Source organism: Arachis ipaensis, chromosome B05 (genome assembly GCF_000816755.2).
Source record: "Arachis ipaensis cultivar K30076 chromosome B05, Araip1.1, whole genome shotgun sequence".
Classification (NCBI taxonomy): Eukaryota; Viridiplantae; Streptophyta; class Magnoliopsida; order Fabales; family Fabaceae; genus Arachis; species Arachis ipaensis.
In genome coordinates, this window is record NC_029789.2 from 126,641,599 (window position 1) to 126,653,808 (window position 12,210).

General features: G+C 34.2%; 2 protein-coding genes and 2 long non-coding RNA genes across 4 annotated transcripts in view; 1 reads left to right on the forward strand and 3 right to left on the reverse strand.

Moving 5' to 3' along the window:
* Positions 2,432-7,609, forward strand: LOC107644060. The gene is made up of 5 exons (XM_016347846.2): positions 2,432-3,260; positions 3,882-3,943; positions 4,046-6,199; positions 6,351-6,420; positions 6,693-7,609. The coding sequence occupies exons 1-5, from the start codon at positions 3,140-3,142 to the stop codon at positions 7,340-7,342; spliced, it is 3,057 nt and encodes a 1,018-aa protein (XP_016203332.1). The 5' UTR covers positions 2,432-3,139; the 3' UTR covers positions 7,343-7,609.
* LOC107644061 lies at positions 6,160-8,103 on the reverse strand. The gene is made up of 3 exons (XR_001621176.2): positions 7,936-8,103; positions 6,735-7,060; positions 6,160-6,487 (listed from the first exon to the last, which is right to left on the reverse strand). It is a non-coding gene; the product is annotated as an uncharacterized LOC107644061 (long non-coding RNA).
* The window catches only part of LOC107644062 (beta-amylase 1, chloroplastic), a gene marked incomplete in the record, with an annotated part of 4,107 nt that continues 474 nt past the window's right edge, over positions 8,578-12,210 (reverse strand). Inside the window, 4 exon segments of the mRNA XM_016347847.2 lie at positions 8,578-9,629; positions 9,744-9,854; positions 9,948-10,158; positions 11,980-12,210. Coding sequence (XP_016203333.1) covers positions 8,823-9,629; positions 9,744-9,854; positions 9,948-10,158; positions 11,980-12,210 — 1,360 coding nt within the window.
* LOC110272324 lies at positions 10,159-11,600 on the reverse strand. Its single transcript, XR_002363538.1, has 2 exons — positions 10,885-11,600; positions 10,159-10,847 (listed from the first exon to the last, which is right to left on the reverse strand). It is a non-coding gene; the product is annotated as an uncharacterized LOC110272324 (long non-coding RNA).

A 12,210-nucleotide genomic window follows, 5' to 3' on the forward strand; every position in this document is an offset into this window, starting at 1 on the left:
ACTATCACTTCTTCACTTTATTAATTTTTTTATTTTAAATTTTTTTTATTTTAAATTAGAGAGAAAAATGAACACAAATCGATGGAATAGAATTTGAAGAAAGGTTAAAAAAAAAGTGAAATAATGTTTTTATTATCGAATTGTTATCGTTTCTTAATTAAAAAGTAAAGATTTTTATAAAATGAATAAGGTGTTACAATATGCGTATGAAACTCTCACTTTAAACTAATTTTTGTTTAACATAACTAGTCCGCTTAAATAAGTGTTCTAATGGCCAATGACAAATTCTTAAATAGAGTTTAGTACCACAACGAATTAATTCTTGACTTGTTGGGTTAGAAAATATCGTAGAAAACCAAAAAGAATATATTATGATCAATTAACTTACTAAAATGATTTAATTTATTTGAATACTTATTATAGGTTATTACGTTTTTATTATCTTAATTCTCTAAATACCTATAAATAACCTTATATATTGTATCATTTTTACACAACTTAAATACACAAATATTTCTCTGCCCTCTCTTACCTTTTCTAACATTGTATCAGAATAATGATATCCTTATTAGAAAGGATAGATTTTTTCGTTCTGATAAAATCACCGAACTTTTCACATTTTTCCTTTCTCTTTTGTGACTTTTTTTTATGCTCTCACCTCACCGATTAGTTCATTCTCTCTGTCTTGTCCTTCCGAGTTTAATGAGTCAAATACTATCGTCATCTGCTATTTACCTATTCTCATGAAGAAACCAAATTTTTTTTTGTCATCTTCCGACAGTTTGTCATCTTCTGAGAGTTTGTAATTTCTCTGCAGTTCGCCATCCGTCAGTTTTTTGGCAGTTTGTCATCTTTTTAACAATTTGTCACCTTTTTGGAAGTTTTCTAACAATTTCTCATCTATCTGGTAGATCACCATCTTTCAATAGTTTTTTGGCAATTCGCCACACTTTCGACAGTTTCCTTTATGTTTTTTTTTTTCAATACTTTTGTTAGCACTTCCTTCCGACATTTCTGCTTTTTATCTACGTCCATTCCGTCAATTTCTGACTTTCTACAATTTTTTCTTATTTTAATATTTTAAATAAGTTTTAAATTTAAGTTACCATTTGAGTTTGATAAGAGAGATTAGAATATATTAAGATCAATTAACATTTATTAGATATATTTGGATACTTATTATAGGATTTACGTTTTTATTATTTTGATTCTTTTAACATCTATAAATATCTTATATATTGTATCATTTTTACATAACTTAAATACATAAGAGAGAAGCAAAAGATATGCCATATATAATTGTGAAAAATTAAAATAAAACTGGCATAAACGACAATATTCATTCACTAATAAAAGTTCTTTTTTTTTGGGGGGTCAGAATTCACTAATAAAAGTTCAAATGGAACACCTATATCCTAGACCATTATTAAAATATTATGCATGGAAAAAAATGACATATTGAAAATAATTAAGCTTAATTGAACAAAAGTTTCTAATTATTCTATTATGATAAACCCTAGTATGGATTCTTAGTAACCCAATATAAATATACGTACAATTATAAATATAAGTAGTTATTGAATTAACGATTTATCTTAAAGTCTCAACTGAAACTAAAAAATGATGGATAAAAAATTTAGATATTGGAGTAAAATGTGTGATATACCTTAATATTATAATTTTAGGTGTTTTTTAAAATTGTAGGATGTACACAAATCGAATTCCATTTGTGTTGAAAAAATTTAAAAAATTTGGAATACACAAATCGAATCCGATCCCAAATTCTTTTAATTTTTTCAACGCAAATTAGAAGGTCGATTTGTGTACCAAAAAATCGGACGGTTCTATTTGTATATCTTTTACAAATCGAACTTCTGATTTTAACTTCTGACATCATAATTGCGTAAAATACCCATACATTTCATAAGTGCTTCCTACACCATTTTTCCTTCCATATCTAAATTAAAATGTGAAAAATGGTCTCTTCTCTTATCAAGCTGTAATTTCTCTACTGGAGTTGCTGAAAAAGTAAAGTAGCATAAATGAGATAGCTAGTGAATCTTTAGAGAGACAAATCACAGAAAGGGAAAATAAATAAAAGTGATGAAAGAGAGCTATGAGACCGTGAAAGAAGGTGTGTGTATGTGATGTGTGCGGTGTTGAAGGGAATGAAAGTGATGAAAGAGGAATGGCTGAAATATGAAAGAAAATGATAACCATACTTTTTTTTTTATCTATGGGCACTACGAAATTTGCATAAAACTAAGATTATTGTATTTACTTTATTCCGATTTCCAAATGTAATATTTCTGTTGTGTCAAATGAATTCAATTAATTAGTTAATAATTAATATATTTATTTGTAAAATCGAAAAACATAATAATTGAAATAGTAAAGATACAAATTATAGTATCCGATCCATTAAAAAGCAAACAGAAAATTCTCCACTTTGAGAGGGTCATAACTCACGATTCACACATTCACATGCATTAATGTGTCATTCAAGGAGACAAAACTCCTTCATGAATGGACAATTGGACATCCACTACCCTCATCACATGCATTCATTCTTCTTCTTCAATTCAAGCACTTTTAATGTTTCCACTTTAAATTTTAAGTTTTCCTGCTTAATTTTTTTCTCCCGACATATCCATAATGAAATATACAAAATATTTATATGGAAAAAAAACTTAGGTAAGAAGCAGCAGCACTACCACCACCCAATATATAGTGAAATGAATATTGTTTGCTTAGATTACAATAAAAGTTAGATGCAACACATACAGTGAGTGATGAGTGATAGATAGAGAGGGAGCTATAACTTTCACGTCAATCCTTCTCAGTGTTTAAAAGAAATTAAAATTAATAAAAAAAAAAAATTCAAACATACCAATCAATTGCATGATGACAGAACTCACTCCTCACCCAACTCTGATTGTACCCTCTCAACCATTCAAAGAACACAACAACAACAACAACATTCCCACTTATCTATTGAATTGAAACTAGGATCTTCAGAAAGATAGAAGAAATAAAGAAACCCAAAGGTTGTATGTGGTGTTTTATTGTTGTTATTATTTGTTAATATAACACTGTATATATTGCAGTGTTTTGGTGATTGGAGGGTAGTAAGGGAATTATGGCAAAGAGATCAGATTTTGCACAGAAGCTTTTGGATGATCTTAGGCTAAGGAAGGAAAAAATGGGTGTTCCTGCTGCATCTCATCAGTCTCAGAGGACAAGCCAATCACAGCCTATAGGTAACTTTTTAATTTCTATGGAATATAAATAAATTATATATTTTGCTCTTTTTGGGTGTTAAGCCTTTGAATTAGTACTGTTGCCTTATGAATTATGAAAAATGAAGATTCACATCCCAAATATATAATTGAAACAAGAAAATGAGGGAATTTGTAGTTTGAAAGGGGATTTTTTGTGTTTAATTTCTATTGTTATTACTTATTACAAATCTGCCACTTTGTTTGCATTATGTTTATTGCTTTTACAGTTTTGTAAAAAGAAAAAAAAAAAAAAAAAAAAAAAAAAAAAAAAAAAAAAAAAAAAAAAGGGTTGTGTGGCAGTTTGTAAGTAATATTAAATGAAAACCAAAAACATATACTAAAATCAAATATGGTTTTACCTTGACTTGTATTGTGATCAATTAGTAAAAGCATGTAATATAGCAAGCTATTGATCCAACAGCAATTTTTCTTCTCTCTTTCTTCTTATATATTTTTCTTAACAGAAATTGTTTACTGGGTTTTCTTGGAAATCACAATTTAATTTTCTGCAGAGGAATGGTATTTAAAGTACAATTGTATGTTAGCCATGCAAGAAACTTCTATGTCTGAAATCTTATTATGCTAATTCTGTTGAAACAGATGCATATTCTTACTCCAAGCAAACAAGTGTTGGATCAAGGAACAGAAAATCCAATGAAATTGTAAGTCACGACATTGTTTGAGTGTATCTATTCTATTCTATTCTATTCTAAGCACACATAAATTCATATAGCAAATCTTCTGTTATTAAAATTTATTTATAGGTAAGTTCAAGAAATGGAGATATGCTGAATAGGTCTAGCAGAAGCCATAGATCTTCAATCAATGGAGAGGTTTCAAATCAGATAGTTTCATATGGGAGAGGCCAGAGCTCACATAAAATGGATGATGTTTCCTTAGCCATAGCCTTTGCTTTCGAGAATGGCATGGCGAAACCAAGAAGAACTGATTCGTCTTACTATAGCAATAACAATAATAGTTCAACTTTGGCTTTTCTTCACCAAATCAAGAAGGGGACAATGGAATTCGGCATGATGGATAGACAAGGAAACATGGTTAGGCAACAAGCTTCAACAAACAATTTTCAAGGCCTCTCTCCTATGCAGATAAATGAGATATCGAAAGGTGCACAGAGACTAAACCAGATACTAAGAGCTTGCTCCAATGGTTTCAACATTGATAGATATTCGATTGAAGTCGCGAAGGAGCTGTTCCAAGGAGCTATTGATTTGGAACAGTCACTCAGGATGCTGGTAGAGCTGCAGCAGAATTCAGAGTTCTTGATTGCGCCGCAGAAGAAAAACCGGATCAAGTTATTGGATGAAGACAGTGAAGATGATGATGAAAGCAACAAAATAATTAGAGCATCTGAGAAAAACCAATTGGCGCCACCGATTTTCTCCTTCGACAAGCGCTCTAGGCATACACTTATGCAGGGGAAAATTATTCTTACAAACTCTAAAGAAGGCAGAAACTCAAATACCAAAAACAAAGATGGAAAGATTTCAAGAGCTTCTCAGAAGCAAACAAATAGATCTAGTTCTGAAATTAAGAATCTCAATGATGTTTTGGAGCAGAAAAGCCACTCTGCCTCGGCAAAATCTGACACAGAGAAGGGAAGGATTCCAAGTGTAGTTGCAAAACTGATGGGGCTAGATAACTTGCCAGAGAAGGCAGAGCCAAAAATCATGCCGCAGAAGGATTCTGGTAATGCACATAAGATTAGAGGAAATCAAGGAATGTCAATGCAGTATACTAGTGCAAAGGAAAGAACAAAGAAGGTTGAAGTGAATAACAACAAAGAAACAGAGAATTTGGTAGCTATGAAGAAACAAAGAGTGATAGAAGCCTTTAACATGGCCGCAACAACTCATGATGAGGAACAATTGTTTGCTGCCAATAAGAATTCACTTGGCGAAAAGGCTGGCCACAGGGTAGTTTCTCAGAGTGGAAAACCACTATGGAGTGATCTGTATGGAATAAAACCCCTGAATGGTTTCGAAAAGCCGAAGCATAATATCAGTGCTGCTAACATCACAGAACAGAAAAGCACAGCAAAGGGCAGAATCAATGGTGAACAAGTGAATGAAAGATCACAAGTTAAGCCTTCAATGCAGGAAGAGAAAGATATCAATGTTAGTAATTTCCAAATGGTGAAAAAAAATACATACAAACAGAACATGAATAATCAGAAGAAACCTGAGAAGAGTCTTGCAGATCAGAAATCATACATGCTCACAAAATATGGGCCTCAAGAAGGGAAAAATCATAGCGAACAACGACTCCAGCCGAGGGAAAAACAAATGCCGCAGGCGAGATTACAAGGAGGGAGTGAATTGAATTTGAGAAGTTCAAAAAACCAGAATAGGCTTATTAGTTCTCATAAGAAGCAGAACTCTGTAGAAAATTTGGAAGCTATGAAACTGGAAGGACTTTTAGGCAACCGATATGATGATTTCACCAAACATGAAACGTCCAATGGCACCAATGATAAAGTGAAAGAGATAGTTAACCGGAAGGGGGCAAGTGTCAAAATGATGGTGGATGAAAAAATTGTTCCTAAACTGGCCAATATGAAGGTGAAGAATACCAGAAAGCAAAAGGCTGACATGCCTAGAAAGATTGTTGAAGTGTCTAATGAAGGAAATGGAAGAAAGCTCATCGAGAAAGTGAAACAACAAATTCATATTTTGCATGATTCTAGACAAGGAGAAATAGATAGATTCAATGGCTTTAAAGATGCTAAGGGAGAAACAGTTGGCATCATCAACTCTAACGAAACAGCAGCTGTGGCTGAATCACCGGATCGGAGAGGCCAACCACTTAAAGAAGCCGATCTGGCTCCTACATCATACAATTCTGATGGTAGAGAACTCCATAGCCTAAAGGGACCAATTGCTTTAACTACAAATCATTCGGTGAGTTCTTTTACATTATGATCTAAAACAGCCTCATGGAATGAAGCAAAATATATAGTAACAGGAGCTTTGTCCAGAAATTGAAGTAGAATAACACAAGTTCATTTTTTTTTTTTTTCAACAAACAATGAAACATGTTGATTTGTTGCAGGATCATGCTGCTCCTGTGGTAGCAAATGAAGGATTCAAGCGTGGTGAACTTGCATTAAATACAACAAATGGTGAGCATATAAATACATAAATTACATCTTCTGCTACACCATGTATTGATATTTGATAAGCCTCACCCTATAAGGAAAAATAGAAAAGATAAGCACTTTAAATCCACAAAAGCAAAAAACAACACTCTTCACCCAAATTTGACATGTGAATTCATTTCTTTCAAGTAAGCTTTGCATGATCTACCCAATGAACTGAAAACTATACATGGAGTAAATCAATCAAAGTATTAATTTTTACTTTTGACATTTTTGTTTCTTTGTTAATATTACAGGAACTCATGAAGAAAGCATGAGTACTAATAATAACCACTTACCACATAAAAATCAAAATATATATGCAAAGAGAACACAAAAGCCACTAACAGAAAGCGAAATCCGCCTGAAGAGGATCTTGGTCGCAAACCGATCATTCCTCAATACTTCAGAAGCTCTTTTCAGGCTCAACATTCCATTCAGCATTCTGCAAGATGGGAGCACCGGCAGCCAGGACAGGGAAGGCGAATGCAAAGAACTCATGTTAGACTGCGGATATGAAGTAATGAAGCGAAAGGGGATACTGTCAGAACTCAGAGCTTATCCATTCTCAAACATATCAATCGATACAATGAGCATAGCATCCTTGGATGACTTGGTTAGGCTTCTGAACAAAGACATTGAGAAGCTAAGATTCTATGGAAGGAACAACAGGAATTTCAATGCCAATGTCGAGGACTACCTGCCGAAAATGCTTGAACTCGACATATTCAGTCGAGAGCAAGACATAGATTGTATGTGGGATTTTGGTTGGAAGAATGAGACATTTGCATTAATTGAAAGATGTGATGTTGTAAAGGATATGGAAAAACATGTCCTGAATGTGCTTTTGGATGAAATCACCAGAGAACTTATGCTTCAAGGAGGACTCAAAATGGCAACCATATAAAATAAGGTTTACTAGTTTCATCATTCAGGTGAAAACAGAAGATAAAGAGTTTCTTGTTTTTTGCTTTTTTCTTTTTTGGGATTTTTCTTGAGTGGTTTAAGTAGTTGATGAGCACTCCGGTGTGGTGATAGTAGATATTGTAAATCATTTGTAATTCATAGTTACAAAGCATTTCATAGACTTTGAACAATGACTTGTATTATTCTTACAAACATGATGGATTTTTTGTACATGTACATCCATGAGAACTTTATTATTAAAAGAAAATGCTGTTGGTGTAATGCTATATCTTACTATCAAGTCAAAATATGTTAAGATCCTTTAGGCATGGCAGGAGCTAATGCAAATTGCAAACCATTTTTATAAGAAACTGAGAGAAGACAGCAGCATCAACAACATTTTTCAGACTTGCTGAATCAATCACTAACAACCTTTAACAATGACGCAATTTTATTTTCTTATAGTTACCCAAAATTGCAATTAACATTAGTCCTTACTCCCACCGACCCCTCTAGAGATAACAGTATTGTGTTTGTTGAATAAGAAAAGGGCATAGTATGAAAGTGTGAGCTTCACAGAAATAGAAATTGTACCAATGTGGTGAAGACAGTAAACAAGCTGATTGATGAAGCAATCGTTTGTTGGCACCATCCCAAAACGTAGAATTTTGTGACTGTAACTTTTAGTGTGCGGAGATGATTCTCCGATAGTTCTGCTGATTTCTAGATTGTTTTTTAATGCATTTCGATGTCAAGTCTAAAAACAAACAAAACCCCTCGCCTAATTGTACGACTTACACGCACAAGTAATATAATTTAATCAATTATATATATTTAATTTTAATTATTTAAAAATATTTAAAAAAAAAACGTTTTAAATATCTTTATCTAAGTCGATCTCATTTTTAAAGGATAAAGGGAAGAAGAATTTTTTGGCTCAAGAGAAAAGAACGGGGCAGAGAAGATTTTACTGAACTCCAGAAAATTGACGAAGAAAATCTTGCATCTAGATAGTTCTACAGCAAAATGACAAAATCCTTGTTCAACTTTTGTGCACCACGACCGTCTCAATGATTTGTTATTTGTGGTTACTGATGACTTGCATAATCGGTTGCTATATGGTTGGAATTTGGACTCGTGGTTGGTAAAAATTAAAATTGCGCTAGAAAATGAAAAAAATTATCACTAAAATTTCCACCTCCCCTTATCGCTTCTCTCGTTTTCATGGCAAGATAATGGACGAAAAAAACACCCTTTGAAATAATATTGATAATAACATAATCTTGCCTCAACAATACATTACGGCATTACGCTACATGAATGGTAATAATAATAGATGTTTTCGGTAGAATACAACAAATATAATACAAAATTATACATCTCCAAAGCCAGAGAGATAGGCTGCTGCATAACTAAAACTTTCATAGCCTATCTGTCACTGATTTCCTAAAGCCCAAGACGAAGAAGATCCAAGCAAATTATTATTGACTAAGAGCAACAGCAGCCTCTTGCACAAGTGGCTGCGAGACATGCACAAAATGCTCTGCTTCTCTCTCCACTTGCTCCCAACACTTACGTGCACTCTTCCCTTCTTTCATCTTCTTCACAAATGCCACAAACTTCCTCCAGTTATCTGGCTGGAATAGATGAGGGTTCATCCTCAGGTATGTGAATGCACACATCTCTTTTTCGCCAGAGTCCTCATCCACGTTCAGCTGTGATGCCTTTAAGATCTGTTTGTGTGCATACTCGTCATACCTTGGCAGCGCATTCTCACCGGCAAGGGGAACCTTCGCTTTTTGAGTTGCCAAAGCCACTTGCTTCACGAGCTTCTCCGGTGCGCAGAGAGCATCCTGAGGCTGCTCATGGTCGCGCATCTCAATGCACGTGAAATTGAAGATGGCGCCATGTCGTGCAAGCATCTCGGCGATGGGGATGTAGCCGTCCCGGAACCTGGTGTTGTAGTAACCTGCTGTGAGCTCTGCAGCATGAGACCTTGTACCATAGTGCCAGTGGATGCCAGCAACTTTTACTGATATCTTGACTCCTGTGTCCTCAAAGATCGACTTAGCTGTGGTGAGGATCCTCTCACCATGGTCTAAGAGCATCTTAGAGTACCAAGTGAGGAAAAATTCGCCATATTCGCTATTCCAGCCTCCTCCTTCTTTGCGGAAGAATGGTGTGTCTTCTGGCCAGTTATTATATTCACCAGCATCTCTTGGGCCTGTGCTTCCCCATTCTGGCTTACCGGCATCTTCGGCTGCAGCTTTCAAGCTACTCAACATATACTGCACCACAGTAGAACAAAACAATATTAGAAATACAAAGCAAACTACAACCATTTTTGGTAAATTAAAGTAAGAGAGTTCAAAACAGGAAAAAATAAATGAATGTGACAATACCTTATCATAGCATTGAAAAGCACCAATTCCTGGGAACCTCCATGTGCCATTTTGCTCTGGGTATGAAGGGTAACGCAACTCACCAGCTGGACCCATACCAACTTGTATTTCCTGAATTGTGTCAATTATAGAGAAGTTAGGTGAAATCTAGCAATGATTTAAAACATAAGAGTACTATGGAGAAAGGGTCATGTGGATATTTACCACAATAGTGTCACCAAGAAGGTTCTTGAAATTGTCTCTGAAGGCACGCATGAAATCAGCATAACATTGAACTGGTGTACGGCCCTTGAGTACAGGCAAAGTATCACAACCCAGTGATAGGTATTCGTAGTTTCTTCTTCCCCATTGATCAGTGTATGCAAGATCAGGATCATTGTTAATCTCCTCCACTACCCATTTAGGCAAGGGAATACTGTAAGCATGAGAACGATCAATGAGTTCCAACTCACGATTAAGACACCACTTATTCAAACATTGTGACAACAATAGACAACAGTCTACTCTTTCACCAATAATCAATCTCTTACACATAATAGCTACATATTTTTCAAACATATATTAAAATATTAAGTTAAATACTTGAGGATGCAGTGCTCGAGTCTTTCAGATATATTATTGACTCTAAAAAAAGAGAGGATTATCTGGTTGGATCCAGGATCCAAGCTCCAATCAGCAAGCTAATAAAGAATTATGTATCAAACAAATTGAGAAGGGTTGCCATGTTCTAAATGGAACGTAAAGAGCATAACTGTCATATTGAGATATGGGGTCCACTACAATTCTAGGCGTATATCCACAAGGATAACCCACTTTGTTTTTTAGGCCATGAAGAAGTGAATCAATCCAACTTCTAACACTCACGTGGTACCATTATCTGTCACGAAACCGCATCCCCTCTATCGAGTATTTTATCTACGTTCACTATACGCGACAAATAAAATAAAGTTCATTGTGTTATAGCCATAAAAAAACTCGTTGTACCGTAGTGATCACGCCTCATTTTGCAATAAGACCCCTATAATTCATAAAAGGTTTCTCGAAAATGGGATTTTTGAATTGAAAAATACAATTATTTTTTGAAAAGAAATAGTCGCCACGAATCTTAGTGGTTAGTACAAATACAAGTTGAAAAGTTAACTTCGAGCTACAGTAACAAAAAAACACACTATCATCCCCCCGCACCTTCGCTCGTGTATTTCGTTTTTCTTATTTATTTAATTATTTTTTTGTTTTATTTTATTTTATTTTTTGGGGTTCTTCGTGTATTTCGTTTTTCCATAAAACTCTTTGGCGCCGTGCTCCTCACGCTTCTCTTTTGTTATAATTTAATAATTTTTAATCAGTCATAAAAAAATCATTTAAATTTCAACTTATTACTTATCCCTAAATTAGGTTTTGTGCACTTTCTTTATTCAATTTTCAAAAATCTAATTAACAAAATTATATTTTTAATTCATATCAGCTTTAATTTTTACACTGCATTCATATTTGTTACAAACTTACAATCAAGTACCTCATCATCAGAACATCTAAATGAACAGTCTGAAATTGATTAAAGAACAATTACAGCTTCCCGATTCAGAGATAACTGATTCATGCTTATCAAAAAGAATTTGAAGTGTTGCTCTAGGAATTTTTACTTCTGGGATAATAAAATGATTAAGACATGAAACTATTACTTCACATAAACAGAATGAAGGAGAAGCGAGCAAAGACATGAAAATACAAAATTGAACACAACCAGAAATCAGAATACAATTAACAAGATAATTTAATAAGGTTTAATTATTATGATAGTTCCACCAAATTTATAATTAAGTCTTTATAATTTTTTTTAAAATTGAATTTTGAAATTATTTTTAATTTTATAATTTCGTAATCAAAGTAAATGATAAATCCACGGACATATCTACTCAAAAATCACAACAGTGTCGTAGCTCAAACTAAAACCAAACAAAAATTCACAACTACATCTAGTTCGATAAAATAAACTCTCCTCTCTTTAAGCATTTTTGGGCCTAAGATCCTACTACCAATAATTCAAAATCACGATAGCATTAAACAGGGAATTGAATACAGACATTTTACGCACTAAATTCCAATTTGATTTTGGCTGTTATAAACCTGATTTTCAGAAAAACATAACACAACACTCTAATTTCATTTCTGTCATGAAGATTTATCACCATAAAAAAGGTTTGTTGAAGAAATTGAGAGAGAAAGAGAAACTTACGTGCATGAATCACCGACGTTACCCCCGCATTGATGAAACGACATAACCGCCTGGACCTTCAAGCCATGTTTCTTCGCCATTTCCAGAAGCTCCCTATACCCTCCCCAATTATATTCCCCAGGCTTCTCCCTCTCCACAAGCCCCCACCACACGTCCATCATGATGCCCTCCACACCGGCGCTTTTCAACGCCATCATCGCCGCGTTCACCGCCTTCTTCCTATTCACTCCG

Coding starts and splice junctions, on each gene's coding strand:
- LOC107644060 (XM_016347846.2), top strand. CDS start 3,140: ATGGCAAAGAGATCAGATTTTGCACAGAAGCTTTTGGATGATCTTAGG. Junction 6,200..6,350: donor CTTTAACTACAAATCATTCG/GTGAGTTCTTTT, acceptor GATTTGTTGCAG/GATCATGCTGCTCCTGTGGT. Junction 6,421..6,692: donor TGCATTAAATACAACAAATG/GTGAGCATATAA, acceptor TTAATATTACAG/GAACTCATGAAGAAAGCATG.